Source organism: Callionymus lyra, chromosome 4, assembly GCF_982586985.1.
Source record: "Callionymus lyra chromosome 4, fCalLyr1.hap1.1, whole genome shotgun sequence".
In the NCBI taxonomy this organism is placed as follows: Eukaryota; Metazoa; Chordata; class Actinopteri; order Syngnathiformes; family Callionymidae; genus Callionymus; species Callionymus lyra.
In genome coordinates, this window is record NC_141821.1 from 32,366,516 (window position 1) to 32,387,506 (window position 20,991).

Consider the following 20,991-nt stretch of genomic DNA (forward strand, 5'->3'; position numbering starts at 1 on the left):
TCAAACTGAAAATCTGAAAAGTTAATTTGAATGTTTTGGTCCTGCTGAATTGCAGCATCAAAAGTTCACAATTCAATCAGAAAAGACACAATTTATTAACTAGCAGAAAAGAAACAAGCATTACTATCACCTCGGGACAATGAGTCTTTTATGTACATTAACTTAAAAATACATTCTTAGAGCTAGCGGCTAATACATAACAATATTTGATCAAATGAGCAAAATCTCAAAAAGAGATTTATCAATGTAATGTTAAGTTATCAGGGCTGAGGTCATCTCTTGTTTCATATTTAACTGTGTGAAGTCAAAACGTAGTGATACACTGACATTTTGCAAAAGTCTTTGAAGATGTAAAAAAATATATAATATTCTAATGAAAAGCATTTGTACATAAATCTCTATCTTGAAGGCAAATATGAGTTCAAAGAGCTTCTTTCATGATTCTGTCCAGTTCTCCTTCTTCTGATGGACCCGAGAATGTCTTTGTAAAATAATGCAGCTCTATTTTTCCTGACTTGTGTGCGAGTGCGATTCCTGAATACAAGTTTTGCTGTAGCGAGTCTCCGTACACAGACATGGCCGTCACCCTGAGGAGAATGACAAACACATTATAAAATGATTCCATCACTTCTGTGATTGAAGCGTCACCTGTCGGTGCTGATCCGCTCAGTGACGACAGGTTCTGCGTCGCTCCTCATCAGGTCCCAGACATAAAGGTTGGACGCGGCGTCGAGGACACAGAAGACGGTTGACTTGGTGTGACTCCATTGTAGCGCCACGACTGCTTCACCTGATTTTCCACTTTTCCACTCTGACAGCGGCTGCTCCTGTCTGACCGTGTGCAGCCGGATGCTTCCGTCGCCACAGCCGATCTGGGAATCACAACAAGAGTTTCTTAAAACCTGGATAGACCAACATAGAATTTTCCTGTCTGACTTACAAGATGAAAATTCAAATACTATCAGTTCAAATTTCTCATAGAAAAACTTTTCCGAGTGTGAAGAATATAAAATAAGTTATTTTGGTCCACCTAACATGAATGGAAATATGGGTCACATTTGTGTTATATATTAGATATAAGAGATAAAAATGTGTCTTTAATTTACTTATTACTATTATTATTATTATATTGTTATTATTATTAACATGTTGGTGCGTCTTGTTCTGAGCAGCCACAGTCAAAACGACAGTTCTGAGAAGCAGATCAAACTGTGGTTCTGGTGATTTGTTTTGATGCCACCTGCTATATCTTCCACACGTCAAGCTAGTCGGTGTCACAGACTGAAGACCAGCAGGTTGAAATGTTCCACCGTGGAACATCTGCGGAGCTGCCTGAGGTGACAGGGTGCAGTTGAGGAACCTCGACACCTGAAACTCCCCTTGTGACACATGCAGCAACCGGCCATGATTTGTGCCTGCAAACTCTCATCATGAACGTCCAACACATCTATGCACTCTTTGATTTGTGAGACTATTTACTGCCCATGAAGTATTTTGGATGTAATGAATATGTGTAGTATATGACATTTTATCTAAAGCGTGTTTGCTGGTGGTGCTGAGATTGCATTTACTTGAAGAAAAACTTTCAGATTACGTTTTTTGGGTTGTTGTTTTTTTTTATAATAATAATAAATAATAATTGTTTATTTTTATCAATTTACAAAATGCAAGTGAGTGAACAAAAGAGAAATCTAAATCAAATCAATATTTGTTGTAACTACCCTTTGCCTTCGAACCAGCATCAATTATTATAGGTACACTTGCACAAATCATCAATTTCACAAGTAGGTTGAAACACAGTCATGAAGTGAAAAAAATACAGATGTGTAGGAGCTTAAAACTCGGTGAGGAACAGCCAAACTCACCTACCAAGCTGAGGTTGTGGAAGACAGTTTCATGTCACTGGTTATACACCATGAAAAGACTGAGCACAGCAACAAGACACAAGGTAGTTCTACTGCATCAGCCAGGTTTCTCCCAGACAAAGATTTCAAAGCAGACTGTGGTGTCAAGATGTTCAAGCTCTTTTGAAGAAGCACAAAGAAATGGGCGACGTTGAGGATCGTAGACATAGTGGTCGGCCAAGGAAACTTAGTGCAGCAGATGAACGACACATCAAGCTTATTTCCCTTCGAAATCGGAAGATGTCCAGCCGTACCATCACCTCAGAACTGTCAGAAACCAGTGTGACCCAGGTACACCATCTACTGTCCCAGTAGTCTGGCCAAAAGTGTCTTCATGGGAGTTGCAGCCAAATAGTCATTCCTCAGACATAGAAACAAGGCCAAGCGACTCAACTTTGCACGAAAGCATGGGAACTGGTGCAGAAAAGTGGCAGCAGGTGCTCTGGACTGCAGCAGGACAACGACCCAAGCATACAGTCAATATCATTAAGAAATATCTTCAGCGTAAAGAAGAAGAAGTCCTGGAAGTGATGGTATGGCCCCCACAGAGCCCTGATCTCAACATCATGTCTGTCTGGGATTACATGAAGAGACAGAAGGATTTGAGAAACATCTACAGAAGATCTGTGGTTAGTTCTCCAAGATGTTTGGAATAACCTACCAGCAAAGTTCCTTCAACAACTGTGTGCAAGTGAACCTAGAAGAATTGATGCTGTTTTGAAGGCAAAGTGAACACACCACATATTGATTTGATTTAGATTTCTCTTTTGTTTATTCACTGCACTTTGCATTGATGAAAATAAACTATGAACGCTTCCAACTTTAGAACAGTACTGTATGTAAATAAAAAATAAATAAAAATATAAACGTAAAATAAGAAATGCTCATTTATTTTTTATTTTTCATGCACATTTATTTCAACCCTGTTTTTCAGACTATTATTTTCCCTGAATTATCAGTATACTTCGAAAAAACCCTCCAACATGCAGAAGACTCTCGTGGATGTGTGGTTATGGTGACTCCAGTCTCTGACAACTGAGATGAGACACCTTAATGTTTAATGATGCAGAAATCACATCCACTGCCCCTCTGTCCTCTTTTTTTAATTAACATTTTTTGCTAAGAATGTTCTCTTGTATGAAGAAGGAATGAATAGTTTGGGTCTTGTTTTTAAACTGACATGGCAACAGAACTTACATCAATCATTTTTAGCCCATAATGTTTGTTTTCTGATTCAATGGGAAACTAAAAATGTAAAAGAAAAAAAAACTGTCTGTCCAACCTTTTCTTCAAATCACTCACCAAGAACAAATGGGATCTGAATGGAGAGAAGTCGACAGCGGTGACATCAACAGGTCGATCATCAAGATCCATAAAACCAAACTTCCTGGGCGAAGCTTTAATTCCATGAATGGTTCCATGAGTGACCAGACCCTGGGACACAAATGACCAAAGTTTTCAGATTTATTTTTCGTTTCTGAGACGCAAAATTAATCTATAAATAGTTTGACTGAGAAGAATAATAAAATCTGACACTTCACTAGATGAAGATATTTTGGAATGATAAATGGAAACGTGATAATCTTGTCCGACATGTGTATATTTAGCGTGTATGACCCAGTCTTCTCTCACCATGTTGGTGCTGATGAAGAAATGGTTGGAGTCTGTCGGAAGGAACTTTAACTGAAGAGACGCAGCACCTGTTTTCCCAGCATCCCATGCTGAAGCGCTGTGGACAAAAGCCAAAACGAGAGGTTAAAGGATGCAGTATTCCCAGAGGAAATCAAACCCCCCTCCATGGAACATGACTCTGGACTGGAGTTGAAATTTCCATCCAACAAGCGGGTGACAAACAACAGCACAGCAAACAAGGCTGTGTGACCCGGCAGCTGTGTTCCACCGGGTCACTGCATTTTTGTGGTATTTTGAGCCCGGCTGTGATGGACGATCACATTTATCAATCTCACCTCGCAGACGTTTGACGGGAAGAACTGTGAAGTAACTTGACTTTGCCGCCGGGTCTGAGACCTGCAGGAGGAGAGAACGAAGAAGGCGAAGGTGAAGGACACAACCGGAATAAACAAACATTTGGAACTCAGACAAGTACAAGTTTGGCACCAATTCTAACAAAAACCTCTGGTGGCAGGAAGGTTGATGTTTCTAATTCATTACACTGTTGATGCCTGGGACAACTCCAAAGTCCTCTGCAAAACTCGCGTCCACTTATTTTCCACTTAATGCTAATTTACTTTAAAACTAAGAGTCAGAAAACAATAACATCACTTTTATTCACTTCTCTTCATAAAACATATATTTTTCCCTCCTTTTTTCATTTTAATGACTCAAAGGATCATCTGAAATAAGATCTTTGAATACAAGACAAACGTCAAAACATATGACCCCAGCATGTTACCTTTTACACAAAGACAAGGTGTTTCAGGTTAACAATCTGGTTAAGTTCTTTGGTTTACCATGGGAAGATAAACCATTTACTATCTCAAGCTACTTCAAAACTGAATTTGTGATAACTGACTTTCCTTCTGCTTAATTCATATTATAACAGAATTACACTTCCCTTCCAGGTGTTCTTTATTTTCTAGTTTGGTTTTAATGGACTGCAAAAAAAGGCAGTCTCTAGGTAGAACCTATTTAAAAAGCTCCTACAGCTCTATATATAATGATTAAATAAATAAAATAATACAATTTAAAGCTAGGTTGGAGAAAAAAAAACAACAGCATGTTTCAATTAAAACAATGATTTCAAATTTAAAAAACAGCTTGTTATTTGAGGGGAAATAAAGTTTAAAAAAAAGAGTCCTTTGTGTTAAAAAAATATTGTGACGTTTACAATTTATGACACATTTACACATTTTTTAGATTATTTTCTAAAAAGGACAAAAAAAAGTTCCTCATAAAACGAAGATCTTAAGCTAATAAAATCAACTTCTGTTAAATAATTTCTTCCATCTATTACTCGCACACATATTCACCAAGTAGATCTATGCAAGTCAAATTACGGTTAAACAGAGGTGTCTGAACTTTACCCAGGTCAGTTTGAGAGCCGGCCTCGTTGGTAACAGGGAGCTGCAGCACCACCTAATGGACAAACATATAAAAATATTTTGTAAATATCACACATTTTGCTGTTAACAAACTGTATTTAGGAACATTTTTACCCAGAAATTCAAAACTCCACTCTCGTCCAGGGAAGCCAGTTGTAAAGACAAATCTGCCGACTCTGCAAATTAGAGGAAAACAGTTGCAAAACTGTACAGTTGAATCTGTAACTGGATCCCTCGCATTTACACATAATTAACACGTGTCCCCCCTCCGTCTCTAAAAATACCTTCTTCAGATGCCAAAAGTTGGACCTTTGGCCCTGGCCCGGCTGCTGCAGCGGCGGGAACAACTTCCACAGACGTCACAGAAGAGAAATGGGCTGCGCTGGCCATCACTGCGTCTGTGGTGACAGCGTGCAGAGAGAGCAGACACCAGCACATAACTGCCATGATTCATGACAATGATGCAGCCCACAGGATTCCACTGCCCTTCATTAGTGGATGAACATGTTTGCGTCCGCAGCTCTGCTGACTCTAAAGTCTTTTGAGAGACTCCAAGTGAAATACACAACCCACACACCTGTCAGCAGGTGACTATATTGAGACTAGATAAACATACCCGGTGTTGGGTTTGAGAAACTGACGTGACAATTAGCAGCCTACGTGCGTCAATCAAGTGTCATGAGATCTCCCTGGAGTTCAGAGTCAGCGGATCGGTTACAAACCCGGAAACCATTAATCAGATTTCTGAAGTGATTATGAAATGATAGTGTGTATTTAAGACTTTCTTCGTGGCTGAGGAGTCGGCTTAAGATGTATCGCAATGCTGTTGCTAATATCACAACGTTCAGAACATTTAGTGGGAGCATTACGACCACACGCCTGACAGTATCTTGTGCACTACTTTTTTAGTTTTTTTCTTTCATTAAAGGGGCGCCAACAATGTTGTCCATGTGTATACAAGCTCTCTGTGAGTTATCCTGTAATGTATATTGAGTTTTGCTGGTAATTTTTTTTTTATTCTGATTTAATGCCACAGTTTCAGACAGAACTTGACAATACTTAAGTCATGTTGTTTCATAGTTTAGAAAAAAGGAAATCAGAGTAAAAACCACTTTGGTTGAGCAACACACCAGTGCAGAAGGTGGGCTGTCTGAAGGTCCATTCGTCTTCTCCGATCTTCTGTCGGCGGTGATAACCCACGTGTTCCCTCAGGTCCCAGAGAGCCACAGAACCAACCGAAGTTCCAGCAAATACTAAACTTGCCTTTCCAGGGCTGAAGCAGCAGCACTGAACCTGAGTAGAGGAAGAAAATACATCTGTTTTTATGAAGGTCTATGGCTCAAAACAAGAAAACAAGTTACAAATTGTAATCGTTCAACACAAGTCACGCAGACTTTCTCCTAAAAACACAACTATTCATTTGATTTGCTGCATTTCCCAGATTAGTTTGCTGACCTTCGTGATCTCTATTGATGAAAAACATCCTTGTGAGTCATGAAATCAATGCGCATAAGCGACTTACCGGCTCATGTCATCTACAAGTTTCTACCACTGTTTTATAAGAGAGAAGATATGTCACCTGAGATTCATAAACAAGAACCTTCTGAGGCCTGGAAGGCTCCCAGATGTTCCAGATGCAGATGACGGTGGAGCAGTCGAGGCCGACGGAGCCGTGTCTGGATGTGGGCTCGTGGACTGATAACATGGTGTGTCTCTGGTCCGTGGAGAAGTGGACCAGGCTGACTGGACGACCTGCAGTGTTTTAATAAAGCTTCTGTCAAGAGAGAAAACGCCGGAAGAGAGGTGCGGCTGGTCGTCTGTGTACCGTGAAGAAAAGGCAAGTGTGTGTTGAGTTGTAAACCAGCATCACTGAAGGATAACAGGTTTGCTGAAGTCTTCTTCAGAGACTTCTGCTCAGCTTGGTCTTCTTCCAGTAGAACTACAACCACCTTATGATCACAACACATCAGAGAAGTTAGAAATAATGAGGAGAAGCAAAAACCATTAAATGTTAAAGATCAAGCACAATGATTAAGAACTTTACTTGGGCTGCTGAGCGTAAAAACGCAGTCAGGCTCTGTGTATCAAACTTCATTTCAGACACGGTTTTGTCTCCAGAAGTCAAGTTTGGATCTGAAGAATAAGTCAGCAAATGCTTGTATGACAAAAACTAAAGAGAATAAATAAAAACGGCTGCTGTTTTCTTACCTCCACAGGCTCCACTGTGCTCGGCAGGATGCTGAGTCCACTTCTCACTCACTTCAATCTCCTCCGTCTGGATGTCTCGCTCAGCATTATCTTCATTAGTCTGGACGTAAGCCTGAACACACCCATGTTGATGGGAAATCATTAACAGTGATGGGGCAGAGTCTGGATTGCGGATATTGCTGTATGAATAAGCAAATGAGCTGTCAAATGTAGCATTTAGATGATTTATGGTTTGTTGAAAGAATTATTGATTTTTTTTTTCTCCTCTTGCACTCTTCCACACATTCTTTCAAAACTCAAATTTGTTAAATATAAATGCCTTAATAAAAACTTTTATTGAACGTTGTGCCAGCTTAATTGTACAGAATCCATCTTTGCAAGAGAACAGTTCTGTATTAAACAGAAAACAACAATACAAAACAGGATCATTTTCAAAGACATCTCTCTATGTAAAGACAGATAAAATTGATAAAGAACCATTGAATCCAGAGGTGAAATAGAAAAACAATGACTTCTAAACCCCTATTTGTCTATCGAATTAAATAGTTCTAGAAACCAATTTCAAATCTGTCACTTGACATCGAACCTGTACTGACCTGCCTGGTGTTTGCGCTGCCAAAGCTTCTGATGTACATGTCATACTCATTGACAGGCGGCAGGTCCAGATGAGAGAAGCTCCGCGAGAAGTCCAGGTCGATCAATCGCAGCAGCTCTGTACTGCGTTTCCTGATAAAGGATTAGTTGTTTTTTTAAAGTGGGGATTTTGCAAATATATATTAAATTGACAGCGTCTTCTTACTTTTGATTTGACGCAACCATTTTGTTGATTTCTCGTTGTTTTGCTGCCACAAAGTCGATGAACTTTCCACGTTGTGAGTCTTTACGCCTGAAGTCTGTCACTGCAATCGGCAGAAATATTAATACATGAATAAATAATATGAATAAATAGACACACGAGTCAAGCGGAGCTCAAGTCTTTACCTTGTTGTGTTTCCAACTGTTCATGGTCGACTCTTTGTGTAGAATTTGATCTCGTGACTTGTTTATTCTCCTCATCCATGGCTCTCTGGATCATCTGGATCTCTTTACTTATCTGAGCTGTAGGTTGTTCGGTCTCTTCCTCCCGCTCCTCCTCTTCCTCGCTCTCACTCTCATCCATCTCCTCAAAGTCCTCTTCATAATCCTGTTTTCACAAGCGTCAGTTTCTTTGTTATTATTCTAAAAATGACTTAATGTCACGCTGTGCGAGACCTTCACTAGTACTTTGGATACTCACCACGTTCTGACGCCATTTATAGCATGCAAAGTGACATAAAGTTACAGTTACAAACATATACAACTACTGAACATATATATTTATCTACATCCAGCAATATACTTTAACCAAAGAGAAAGGGTTGAGAAAAAAACATTTCCATTACCTCAAAGTCGTCCTCATATTCCCGGGTATTCAAATCTTCCTCTTTGTCAACCTGAAATGGATTGTATCACATTAAGAAACAACAGGTTGAGGTTTGTATTTCTGGATAAAACCGATTGTAGATCTAAACATATTTTTGCATTTTTTATGATATGTTTTGTTTGTAAAAATGTAAGATTTTTCACAGCAACACTCACATCTGAAGAAATGGCAAAAATATAATTTATCCCTTGTGTTACCCCAGAGTCAAGGTGACCTGGAGGTCCGAAAAACAAAAGTGTCTTTGGTATCCCTTGTGTTTTCTCTGGGTCAAGTTCAATAACAAGTGATAACTCAAACACATTTGGTTTCAGACCTACGGATCAACTTGATGAAGTAAGCGTTAAAACTGAATATTACAACTCTGTTAAAGAAACAAGTGTTAAAAGTGTAATGGTCGCTTATAATTCCTCGATTGACATAAATGATCGTCAATATACGGACAATGTTTTTCCCATTAATCCAAACACAAACCGTTGTCTTTGTAGCTTCAGATTCTGGTTTTAACTGGGATGAGGAGCTTTGTTTTTGCTGCTCTTCTTTATCTTCTCTCGGTCTTCTCTCTTTGAGTTTGTCCCGTTCACTCGGTTCTTTGTGACTGCCATGACGTCTGACTTCACTCGAAGCTTTTGCCTCTTTGTACTCTTTGCTCTTATAGTCGTGTTTCTCTTCATCTTGCTGAAAATAGATAACAACAGAGATCACATTTCTTTAAAAAATAAAATAATAAAATCATCCCACTACTTATTGTGTTTCTAATTCATCACTGAGTTTATAATCAATGAATAAATGAAAGTATAATAACAATGTTTACATGATGTCGTCTGTCTTTAGACGTCCGTCCTTGTTCCTCTTTATGTTCCCTGTGTTCTTCTTTGTGTTCTTAAATGAAGAAAATAATCACAGTCAATTTACACTCATGACACCAATATAGAAGTTGGTCATTATTTACTCTCTTTCTCACTCCTTTCGGAACGTCTTCTCTCTTCTTTCGCCTCTCTGTGTCGTATTTCTCTTTCTTTTTCACTCCTCCTCTTTTCATACTCATCTTTCTTCCGATCTCTTTCCCGATCTCTTTCCTTCTTATGATGCTTTTCTGACCGATCTTGACCACCTTCATTTCTTCCTTCATGTTTTCTCCCCTCAGGCCGGTGTTCTCTGTCCCGTTCCTCTCTCCTTCTTTCCTTATCTCTCTCTTCTCTCCTTCTACTCTGGTCCCCCTCATATTGTCTCTCGTTTGTTCTGTCGCGCTCCTTTCCTCTGTGTCTTTCTCGCTCATGTGTTTCCTCTTTCCGTCTGTGTTCCTTATACACACTATGCCGCTCCACATCCATCTCAGAAGCATGCCTACGCTCCTTGTCCTCTCCTCTTCTGCCTCTTTCTTTTTCCTTTCTTCTGTCTCGTGAAACCTCTCTCTGATGTTCAGCATATCTGTCTTTTCTGTCAACATCATGTCTCTCCCGGAGCTTTTCTCTCTCTTGTTTCGAGTCCTCTGGGTCACGTTTATGTCTCTCTGTAGATTTAGACCCTCTTGGTCTTTGCTCTCTCTCTTCCGTCTTTCTCATATTCACATTAGAACTCAAATCTTCCTGAAAAAAACAAATACCATCGGTTACGAAAAAAGGCAGAGACCTAACTGTACATGATACTCTGTCAATAACTGCACTGGATCTAAATATATCTGGAAAGAAAATACCATCATTTATCATGTTTTCATATTTTTGTGGATTATACCAAAGGATTGCAACAATGTTTTCAATGATGATAACTGCCATTCCTAATATTCCATCTTAAACCAAAGCTGTTTCTAAAATAAGGTGAAGCCTATTCAAATAGATCGAGAATAAAACAAATATCACACGACTTACTCGCATATATTTCCTAAGATCTGCTGGTCTCCATGTGTCTTCCTTGGAGAGTCTCTGGATGAAGAAAATTATGGAACACAGATATTAGAAGGTAAAGTAACGCAAAACAGTAGCAAAGTACACAGACTGCAAGTGAGTTAAGAACGATTATTTGCTGTAACAATCCACCGCATTGTTATAAATATTAGGTAGGAGTTTATAGGTCAAAAGAAGTACCTTATCATTATGCATGTTCCGTTCCTTAAATTATCCGTCCAAATCCAACTTAGACACTAGCTCAGCCGCCATGACTGTAAACATCCACCGCGCATGCGCAGTTGTTGGGCTCCGGGGATACCGCGTCATTTTGGCATGACAACAGGATTACTAATCAACTACCAAACATCTTCATCGATCGGTTGTCATAACGACTAGTTACCCCCCTTTATCTCATTTATTTGTTTTTTGTATTACTTGTTTGTGCTTAAAGATGGTATTTAGAAACGTGTTTGGTTTAGTTTTCGTTTTTTTTTCTTTACTTGGGTGCTAGACTTTTATTGTACAACGTTTTATAGCAATTAAAGAGATGTAACTAGGACATTCAATGTTTACAGTGGAGAAGATATTTAAAATAGTCAACGTTTTTAAGAATACGCTGCTATATCTTAAGACATTTTTATTTGTTCAGGCTTTTCCTTGATTTTCTGGAACTCCTGTTGTGTTATCAGTTTTATCTTTACCTTTAAAGTATATATTTTATTGAATATTGTTTTGATTATGTAAGCGCTTTGTGACCCTGGTCTGGAAAAGCGCTATACAAATAAAAATTACTTGCTTACTTATATGTGTATGTTGTGTTGTTAATACCAAACGCTAGATGGCGGTGTTGCACACATATAAGCCGGTTGTTTGCGAGCGCTCAGAGCTGGACTTGTGTATTTGGAAAAGACGGTTCAGACGGGCTGGAGTCAGCGGGAGCGAGGGTGCAGGAGTCTGTCTGGCTCGGCACTTCAGTGCGATCAAGAGAATGCGGTCGTTCGTCTCGTCGTAAACTAAGATGACCGATGCTGGCGACCCATGTGACGGTGCGCGGCTGAGCCAGGATCACATTCGGAATCACTCGCACATGGGAACCTCGCTGCAGGATTCTGTCGCCGTTTGATCCAGCGACATGTCAACGGACGGCATGACAGCCGTGCGAGGAGCGCGTCCACAAGGCGCGTCTGCGCCCAAAGAGAACGGACACGCCGCTCAGCCTTGCGCCAACTTTGCGCATCCCTCCGCCGAGGATACCCCGGTGTCTTCCTCCAGCGACCTGACGCAAACCTGGGTGGACTTCGTGAAAACATTCGTGGCCATTTTCCCGATTTATGTGCTGGGCTATTTTGAGTTCAGCTTCAGTTGGCTGCTGATCGCACTGGTGCTGCTGTTCTGCTGGAGGAGGAACACTGGAGGGAAGCACAGTCGCCTCAGCAGAGCTCTGGCTTTCTTTGACCAGGAGGAGACCAGTGGCAAACACAACCTCACCAGCTCTGACCTGCCACCATGGGTAAGTGTCACAACTGTACACCCAAAGCAGGTCCCTTCAGTTGAGGATGATGGTGAGCCTCGTGGAAAAGGGAATCATCTGACTGAGGATTAGGGGATGCAGCAGAGTTGAGCTGTAAAGCTTTGATGGAGCAGCTGTGCTCCCCCTCCCACCTGCATTACTCCGAGGTCTAAATTCAGAAGGCTACAATGGTCAACCAGATACCATGCTGGAGAGGAAACATGCGCACGAGATCCTGCGATATTTTGGGACTGTGACCCGTTATCTTTTTAACTGCCACCCTTTTACACAGCACAGACCGATGACCCGATATACAGCAGTATTTCTCTTCCCCTATTGTTGGTACAATGACCTTATCTTCGGTTTAAAACTTTCTTAAACTTCTAATAATTCAAAAAACTGTAGAATGCCCTTAAAAAAACACAAAGTCACATCCTGTAGCCATGTTAATAATGTGTCACCAATAATAACACTATAACACAGAAAGTATTAACTTCACATCTGTGGTTTATTTAAAACAAACTAGGAAAAAACATGCTCAGTCTTAAAGGACTCAGTCTTGGTGATACCCTTTTAATTAGTTTTTAGTAGGAATAAAAAAGGACCCTGTAGGTCAGACATGGGCCAAGTCAGGGGCCACCTGCAGTCCTCTGGCTGCATTGATGTGGCCCTCATGAGGTCAGAAAAACTTGAGCGGATCATGTAAAAAACAAATACTGTATATATATATATTATTTGTATTTGTATCATTTATTACTAGTTTTACTCTAAACTTTAACTCTTTTGGTATCTCTGGGTCAAGTTGAGGTAACACAAGGGTGAAGAGCTTTTTTCATCCATTCTTCGTCAATTTTGCAGGTATTTATTGCCCAACATCAAGATTTAAATGTTCTATAAAATAATATCTAGCATATCTAGCTTGATTTTAATAGATGTGTAGCAAGTGCTTTATTCTTTGTTTTATTTTAACATTCCCATGACATTTAGGCTTTTCGTGCGCTTATATTTTGCACGATGACCCCTCACAACAGTGAACTTATAAAATGCGCCCCCTGAGGAAATGTAAATGCCTACCACTGCAGTTGATTTACATTATGACCATGTTGCTATTTTCTAGTTGTGCAACCTGTGTTTCGGTTTCTAATCAGCACCTGTCAATATTAGTCCTCAGACAAAGATCCCTCGGTGCATGTTGACAGCAAGCGTAAGGTTGTTGTGGTGCAACAGGTTTGAAGCAGTATTGAACATTTTTATGCCAGAAGTTACAGTGTTCAGTCAAGAGCTAACTGAGATCATGAGCAACAATCCATCTATGGGCTCATGACGGGAAGGGTTAGGATGAGTTGGGGTTTATGTTATGACACATTGTATATCAGTGTAGTAGCTCGACTCCTGGACCAGCCAGGAGCAGGCTTTGGAATGTATTAGCATTATAATAACATAGTAATTAGGAGCCACAAGCCTGATCTGAACACATAAAGAGAAACAAAAACAAAAAATGAGAAAACAAAACATGAAACCAAGCAGCTCCTTTTAAGAACTCAGGTTACAACCGACTAAGCTCTTAAAACACTTGTTTTGACTCACAGGTTGTTATTTTCAAACTACTTTCCCACAAGAGTCGTTTGCTCTGCAGCATTCTAGAGTATATATCCACTGTACAATGTAATGAAGAGCAATACGGATTTAATGATACAAGTGCGACAACTAAGGTTGATGGAACAAAACTCCATCATTGCTCATATGAAATGTCAACTTTAATCTCACTGGTCATTAGACGAGTTCTCCTCATGTCTTCGCGCTCCTCTATGGTCGTGGTATCCATCATCATGATGCTGTGATACTCAACCCTCTCTCTGTTTCACTCCTTGTTTGATGCTGAATCGAGTTTGTATTGACCTCAGCATATGAATCTATCAGCATGCTCATAAAGCAAGACATCAAGACCAGAAATTAAGAGACGTCTCAATCACCGTGGAATTGAGACTTAAATAAGTTATTTTATCTGTGTTGAGACGAACACTGTTCTTCACTCGCCCCGTGTTTGTAAATAAATGTTTCTGTTGACACATGCAGGTTAATTGTCTGCCAGTGTCTTCCTAAACAGAGCTGACTGTGTGACCACAGTTGTTAGACACGTTCAAGGCAAATAGAAGAATCGATTGAATGTAATGAACTTGTAGTCAATTGCAGGGACAAGATAAATCAACTATACCTGCATGTGGAAGCACACATGACTGATAGTACCTCATAAATCTGGACTGTTTTCTAAATGCCTGCAGCGTTTATTCAACACATCTCCTGCTCTAGTTTAGATTCATGTCATTCTCTGAGTCATCGTCTGGCTTGTGCTGGAGCTTGTTACACTAACAGCAACAAATCAGTCCCTGAGATGAATGTCACTTGGGCCAGAAGATTAAACCCAGCAAGGGAAAAATAAGTGGAGAATGTTTTTTGGTAGCATTGTTTGTTAGTTTTGATTCTTGTTTGATCCCAGCTATGGCAACTTTGGGATTGTACCTTGCATGTTCTTCCTGTCTTTGTGTGAGATTCTTCTTGGAACTCACAAGCCTCCTAGCTTATGAAATATAATGTGCCATATTTTGTAAACTACTTTCAATTACACCTGATTCTTGTTTTTTATGCTGTTTTCAAATGTAGGTCTGATATTGACATTGAAAAAATCTTGAATTCAATATGTTTAAACACGGGCTAAACATTTATCTTTAAAGAAAGTCATTTACACGATTTAACAGTCTTCACTTGGTCAGAAATTGTTGAATTTTTCTGATGATGACACCGTATTTGTTAACTGTCTGGTCATTAGGAACCTTCTATGAGTATGTATTGTTTACAGCTTTAGAAAAAAACACCTGTTGTTTAATCCTAAATTATTGTTGATATACATCAGATTTAAAATGCCATTTTTATAGCAAACATCATTAGATCTGCAGTTTCTCCTGTCATCTGTAAGTGTTTGTAGCATGAAGGATACTGTGACAAAACAGTGACTCTGGTTTATTGCTTCAAATGTAGCTCCTCCTGTTCTCTCTATATCTTCTTTGCTATACAGAAACATTTCCTTGTCACTCTGACTTTTTTTCTGACAGTGCTTTGAATACTTTACCTCTAAACTTTTAATAATAAACTTTTCGCTTCAACGAAAGTAAAAGATTTATTCAGAACTAGCAAAACGACTTGCCGCTTGCGCTTTGAAGTCGACATAAACCTGGTCTTGACTTCTGAGAGAGGATCAGAGGGGGAAAAGATTGCCGGGCTGAATTATTAAACACCCACTAAAATCTGCAGCATCCCTCAAGATATATAAACACACCAATATCCTGCGTCACCAACATATTGAGGTCACTGTGTCAGACGCTTCGCCGTTGTCTACTCAAAATGTTATGTAAAGTGAACTCTTTGTGAGAATGTCTAAATCTGAACCATCGCTCCAGACAGTCGTGCCGATGCTTCCCCCAACAGTGACAGAAGCGCTGAGTAAGCCTGTGTGAGGAAAAGCACTTCTGAGTGTGTGATATCAACAGCTCGTCCCGAACCACTCTTGACTGACAGGTACAGCCTTTCATTTCGTCCAGCGAGTGAAGGATATGTGGGTTTATAGAGAAGGTTTCTACTAACCAGGGAGAAATCAATATCATATCAAATGGAGGAGACTTTCAAATAAAACTCTAATGTGAACTGTAAGATTGAAGACAGTCTCACTCCAATACCCTCATGTTCATGGACAGTTGGAGGAGTAATTCCATTATCATCACAAATAGCTCGTCCATCCCCTGGCTAAAAAAATCATACAGTACGAAACAAGTAATGCAACTCACAACAACAGAAGCGAACTGAACTTGTTTTCATCGTCCTGCATACATTCTTTTATCGCTAAAATAGATTTAATCAACACATTTCCTATCTTAAAAAACAAGACTGTCAACAAAAAGCAACAAGTCTTAACTATGTACGAGAAACATTAGTAGTATTTATGCACATTTCCTCTTCTTATCACAATATCTATACCCAGATATTATTGAAAAAATATATCCACAATCTAAGGTATATATAAAATAATAGGTCTGTCTATCTAATATTGCTTGAAGAAAAGGAAAAAGACAATCTAAACATGTCCTATTTCAATGAACTGTACACCACATGTGTTGCATAATAAGCAAGAAAGATTTACAGAATTTAATCTTCTTTCCTAACCCCATTTTTGAGTGATTCAGATTTTCCATTTCCTTTTAATCCTCGGTAAACCTAAGTTGCGTTGAAGTGAGAGGGATTGACAGATCTCTTTTCAGTTCAACACGTCTTCAGATATTTTGGTTTATTGTCTAGTAGACATAAACTTATGATCATGGGACCTTGAGTTGGTGATGTAAAGGAGTGGTGTGGGTGGGGTCGAATTCCTAAGAGACAGCTGCACTTCAAGGGCCCTTGAATGCGACAAAGGCTCCATGTGAGTTCTCCTTGAATCGTCCATGCTTCTTATGGCTTTAAGTGATCTTCTGTATCTAGAGAGGCTCAAGGTACCTGCCCAGGTAACCAGAAAGGTAACCAAAACACAGGCCTGTTTGTCCTAAATGGAAATCAGAGGATAATGAAAACCACCAGACTTAAATTGTGTGTTTGTGACTCTTTTATTTGACATGTCTCAAACTGGAATAACCAGGGGACATGTTCTACAGACTGAGGGGTTAAATATGTGGCATACAATTGAAGCAAGAATAGACATTGATGTAGTTATTGATTGTGACGATTTACGCTTAGTATTAAAGTTAGTTAGTATTAAATAAATAATAACACAACTTTAATCCATTTGAATACCAATAGACTTGTGTTGTTTGTATCCCTTTCCAGGAAGCCCCCTTATGTAAGATACCTTAGATATTTGGTGGTTGAGATGGTTCCTGAATATGGTAATATTTGTAGGGTTCTGGTGACTCAACCAGCATTTGAGTGCTTACAACAAGCTTGATTTTAAGGTACAGACTCTGATGAACATCACAGTGTTTTAGGTCACTATTGTAACCTGTGAAAAAAGAGTAAAATTGCTGCATCCTCGGCTGAGAAATGATCGTAAATATTGTAAATATCCCAGGCGCCAGAAGCACCTTCAGATTAAGTACAGGCTTCAAGACATGGATGTTGTTCACAGGTCTTCAATTCAACTTTGTTCTTAATCATCTGACATTGTATTAAACTGGAGTGCCTGCATTTTTGGAAACCCAGATGAAGGTTGCAGAATTTCATGCAGCGTAAGTTTAAGAATCCCTTTCCTGGTGATATTAAAAAAAATACACTGAAGAACATGACAGAAACATTTTGGATCCTCATGATTATACATTAATATTTATTTCCCAATACACATGTACATACGTTCATGGAGCTTTCTTGAATGAATCTGGGTCTCGTGTTGGAATAAAAAGATGCTCGGGATCATCCTCTCTGAGCCGAACATTGCTTGAATCTTACTTGGTCTAATACCGTGTTGCTTAAAACATCTCACTTCAAAGAAGAATGAATGATTTATTATTATTTAAAGAGGAGAGGAGAGAGCACACATTGGCCCCTCACTTGATCGTGTGATAAACATCAGCAAACACTGGTAGCTCAATCTTGCTGCAAACCTCAGAAGGCCTTTCACTAACCCAATAGAGGTATTTAACATTCCAGACAGCGGTGAAAGCTCTCTGTTGAATGATGTGTAAATTTTTATCTATCAGCAAAAGGGCAGACATGTCCCTGGATGAATGCCCGCTTCCATTTCATCTCAATCAAGCTCAACACAGTTAGCTCAACAGATGCCATAGTATCTTTGTATCATTTTTTTTTTATATTTGTAAATCGAGTATCTTCTACAGAAAATTGTGTCGTCCAAATGTAGATAAAAGCTATATGTTTGATGATAATCTGTGACTTATAAACCTTGTCAATCTGACCCTATGGCCTAAAAACAAATGTGTTTGTCGTTCATCTTGACCCAGAGAAAACACAAAGAGATATATTAAAAACACAGTTGTTTTCGTGCCTTCGGGTCATCATGGCCCTGAGATAACACAAGGGTTAGGAAGCAAAAATGCAGGTATAATGATATTATTAACCCCTTGGAATGATCGATATATGACTCCTTTAATTACTTTTTTAACAACAACTTTGAAATTACCAGCATGATTTTTTATCCAGAATGTCTAAGCGATCTCAGACACCACTGAGAGAGAAAAGTAGGTTTGTTAAATCTTTAGATTCTACAATCAATATAATTGAAATGAACTTTACTCTTTGATGAATTTGGAGAAAATATTTACAAAAATTTTATAACCATTTCAGTTTTACGCATTGACATCCGAAAGATAAGAAGCTTCCTGGTTGCCATTAAAAGCTGTCAAACAATGATTAACATCAGAACTGTGAGACTCTGTCCAAGAAGCATGAAGACGAAAATCATATTTCAAACATCCCCAACGGTCATTTCCTTGAAATGTCAATGAACTGGCTTTCCTGACCAAACACTGTTGTTGTCTGTTTTTGTTGTAGGTGCACTTCCCTGATGTGGAGCGAGTTGAATGGGTGAACAAGGTACAATCCAATTTCCATTCTTCTTTCATTTCTTCCATTTCTTCTTAAGTCTCTTTGAAATGTTTCACTGTAGCAGTTTATTTCTGTAGCACAGTGACCTGCACTAACCTGGTTGATTTTAACTCATCCAGTTGGAATTTGTATGTTGGTGTTTAACACTCCATCAATTACATCTATTAACATTTCCTGCAATGAGATTGCTGGTGATATGATGAGAGGTGCAAAGTTATATACATTACAATAGTAGAATCTTTTCTTCAGTATTAAAATAAGAGATTTCAAGAGAGCTTGAAGTAAGCAATTAAATAATTTCCTTTTTCAGGGGAAGATTTTATTGATGTAATCTTCTGTGCTATGGTTTATCTTCTGATCAATAGTGTCTCACTGCAGCTTAGCAACTATTTTCTTCTCCAAGACAGAAAGTCTACTGATCATATCTTAGGCTCTCATTTAATGTACTTGTGGTCCTTTCTTTGTTGTTGTTTTTTGGTGGATGCAGACAGTGAAACAGATGTGGCCCTACATCTGCCAGTTTGTGGAGAAACTCTTCAAGGAGAAGATCGAGCCGGCAGTGAAGGCCTCGAACAAACACCTCAGCACCTTCTGCTTCAGTAAGATCGACATCGGAGACAAAGTGAGTGTCGCAGACTGACCATGTGACGCTGCTGCATTGACAATTGCGACCACCAGTAGCAGGTGCTGAAGGGGATGGCTGGTGTGTGACACATGAAGCCGGGTCGTTTCTTAAATAGCTTCCACGAGGAGCCGGGTTGACCTTGTGTTGACCACGTGGAGCGTGGTCAGGGTTGGTGGGGTGTTGATGGACTGTTGCGCTGTTGCGCTGTTGCGGCTGTAATGTTTCCTTCTGTTGCTGTGTAGCCTTTGAGGGTCAACGGGGTCAAGGTTTACTCGGAAAACGTGGATAAGCGACAGATTATTATGGACCTGCAGGTCAGGTGAGCTAATCCATTTATTGTCCTTGTTATTAGAGTGTGATGATGGTTGACACCCACACACAATACATCTTAGAAATCTCCAAGTTGACTTGGAATGTTATACATTAAAATATTTTTGTTTCACCAAATGAAAAAAACATACCCGTCTCGCCTGTATTCCACCCCCTGATTTCTCTTTGATCTACAGCTTTGTTGGAAACACAGAAATTGACGTGGACATCAAACGCTACTACTGCAAAGCAGGAATCAAAAGCATCCAGGTGAGAAATCCCCTTTGTGTGTTTGTCGTGGTTACGTGCTTCCTGCCACCAGGAGCTTTAACTGCTGCTGCACACATGCAACATTAATGCAAAGAGACTCAGCAAAAATAACAATTTGGACTCTTTATTAACGCACTTGGTTGTGTACCTCCGAGAAGAACACGTCTCCTTATTTCCTCTGTGTGTAAAGAACACTTATTAAATCGTCAACGACGACCTGCTGGGATTTTGGTAGGCAATTTTGAGGGGGTTCATGATATAAAGTCTGGACTGGAGTCATGAAATCATTATGAGAGCTGCTGTTGTTTCATTAAATAATGGTTGACATCAAAACACTTGGAAGAAAACGGCCCCCAAGTGAAGAAAGCATTTCAACAGTGTGGTTTCAGTCAGGCTTGATCTCTGTTCTTTGTCAAGGCTGCTTACACCATTTTTATGCTAACATATATTTAATAAGACATAATACAGGAGCTTAAGTTAAAGTAATATTATTTACAAAGCCGTCATAACGCATATCATATTTCATTATCCACAATCTGATTCATTACCTCATCAGACAATGGAAGTCTGGAAACAGAAAATTCATCAACTGCTGCAAACCGGAACATGACAACTTTTGCGACGTTTAGCAAGTGCTCATGGGAAATGTGATCTCCCGTCAGGCTAAACACTACCACTGTAGTCGACTGGCGTTGTTCACCTTAAAATTGCATAGAGCTACTTTAAGGGATTTCCTTTCGCAGAGTAAGATTCATCTTCTTTTTACAAAGACAACGGAGAGAACTCCATCCAGTCAAGACCGGTTCTTGTTTTAATCCTTGCCGAGTTTGTTGTTCCTCTCCAGGGAGCCACCCTTTTATTACATCCTTCTCTAGAGAACCATCGATGCTCGACGGCCCAATTATGTTCCTTTAAAAGGCGACGTGACTCTGCAGCTTGTATTAATTGACACTCACCAGAGAAGACATGTTGGACTGTCAATACACTTATCTAATTGATGTGTGCAGCGGCGGGTCAATACGACTGTATGAAGGAGCCTCACAATCTTGATAGCGTTGAGATCGTCATTGTTCCCTTCCATTCTATCGTGCAATCATCCTCCCATCTCTCCCTTCCCCCCAGATGGGACCATACACTGTTCAGTGTAAGAAAATGCAG

At 39.6% G+C, this 20,991-nt stretch overlaps 2 protein-coding genes across 4 annotated transcripts in view; one reads left to right on the forward strand and one right to left on the reverse strand.

The window, feature by feature from the left end:
* Positions 1 to 71: 71 nt before the first annotated feature.
* Positions 72 to 10,808, reverse strand: dync2i1 (dynein 2 intermediate chain 1). Of its 2 annotated transcripts, none has more exons than XM_087789856.1 (22): positions 10,718 to 10,808; positions 10,502 to 10,555; positions 9,586 to 10,222; positions 9,448 to 9,515; positions 9,108 to 9,311; positions 8,596 to 8,646; positions 8,156 to 8,357; positions 7,974 to 8,067; positions 7,771 to 7,900; positions 7,175 to 7,286; positions 7,011 to 7,099; positions 6,792 to 6,915; positions 6,546 to 6,718; positions 6,097 to 6,259; positions 5,251 to 5,364; positions 5,081 to 5,142; positions 4,949 to 5,000; positions 3,872 to 3,932; positions 3,537 to 3,633; positions 3,207 to 3,338; positions 649 to 872; positions 72 to 587 (listed from the first exon to the last, which is right to left on the reverse strand). In XM_087789856.1, exons 1-22 carry the CDS (start codon positions 10,730 to 10,732, stop codon positions 422 to 424), a joined length of 3,024 nt encoding a protein of 1,007 aa, XP_087645982.1. In that variant the 5' UTR covers positions 10,733 to 10,808; the 3' UTR covers positions 72 to 421. The 2 variants fall into 2 exon arrangements, with proteins under 2 accessions (XP_087645982.1, XP_087645981.1); XM_087789855.1 differs by having other exon boundaries at positions 7,974 to 8,073.
* Positions 10,809 to 11,453: 645 nt separating this feature from the next.
* Positions 11,454 to 20,991, forward strand: part of esyt2b (extended synaptotagmin-like protein 2b) — a 30,645-nt gene continuing 21,107 nt past the window's right edge. For both annotated transcript variants that reach the window (XM_087789859.1, XM_087789860.1), the window contains exons 1-5: positions 11,454 to 12,029; positions 18,576 to 18,617; positions 19,117 to 19,251; positions 19,497 to 19,573; positions 19,761 to 19,833. In XM_087789859.1, coding sequence (XP_087645985.1) covers positions 11,652 to 12,029; positions 18,576 to 18,617; positions 19,117 to 19,251; positions 19,497 to 19,573; positions 19,761 to 19,833 — 705 coding nt within the window. In that variant the 5' untranslated portion in view covers positions 11,454 to 11,651. The remainder of the gene's footprint in view (positions 12,030 to 18,575; positions 18,618 to 19,116; positions 19,252 to 19,496; positions 19,574 to 19,760; positions 19,834 to 20,991) is intronic.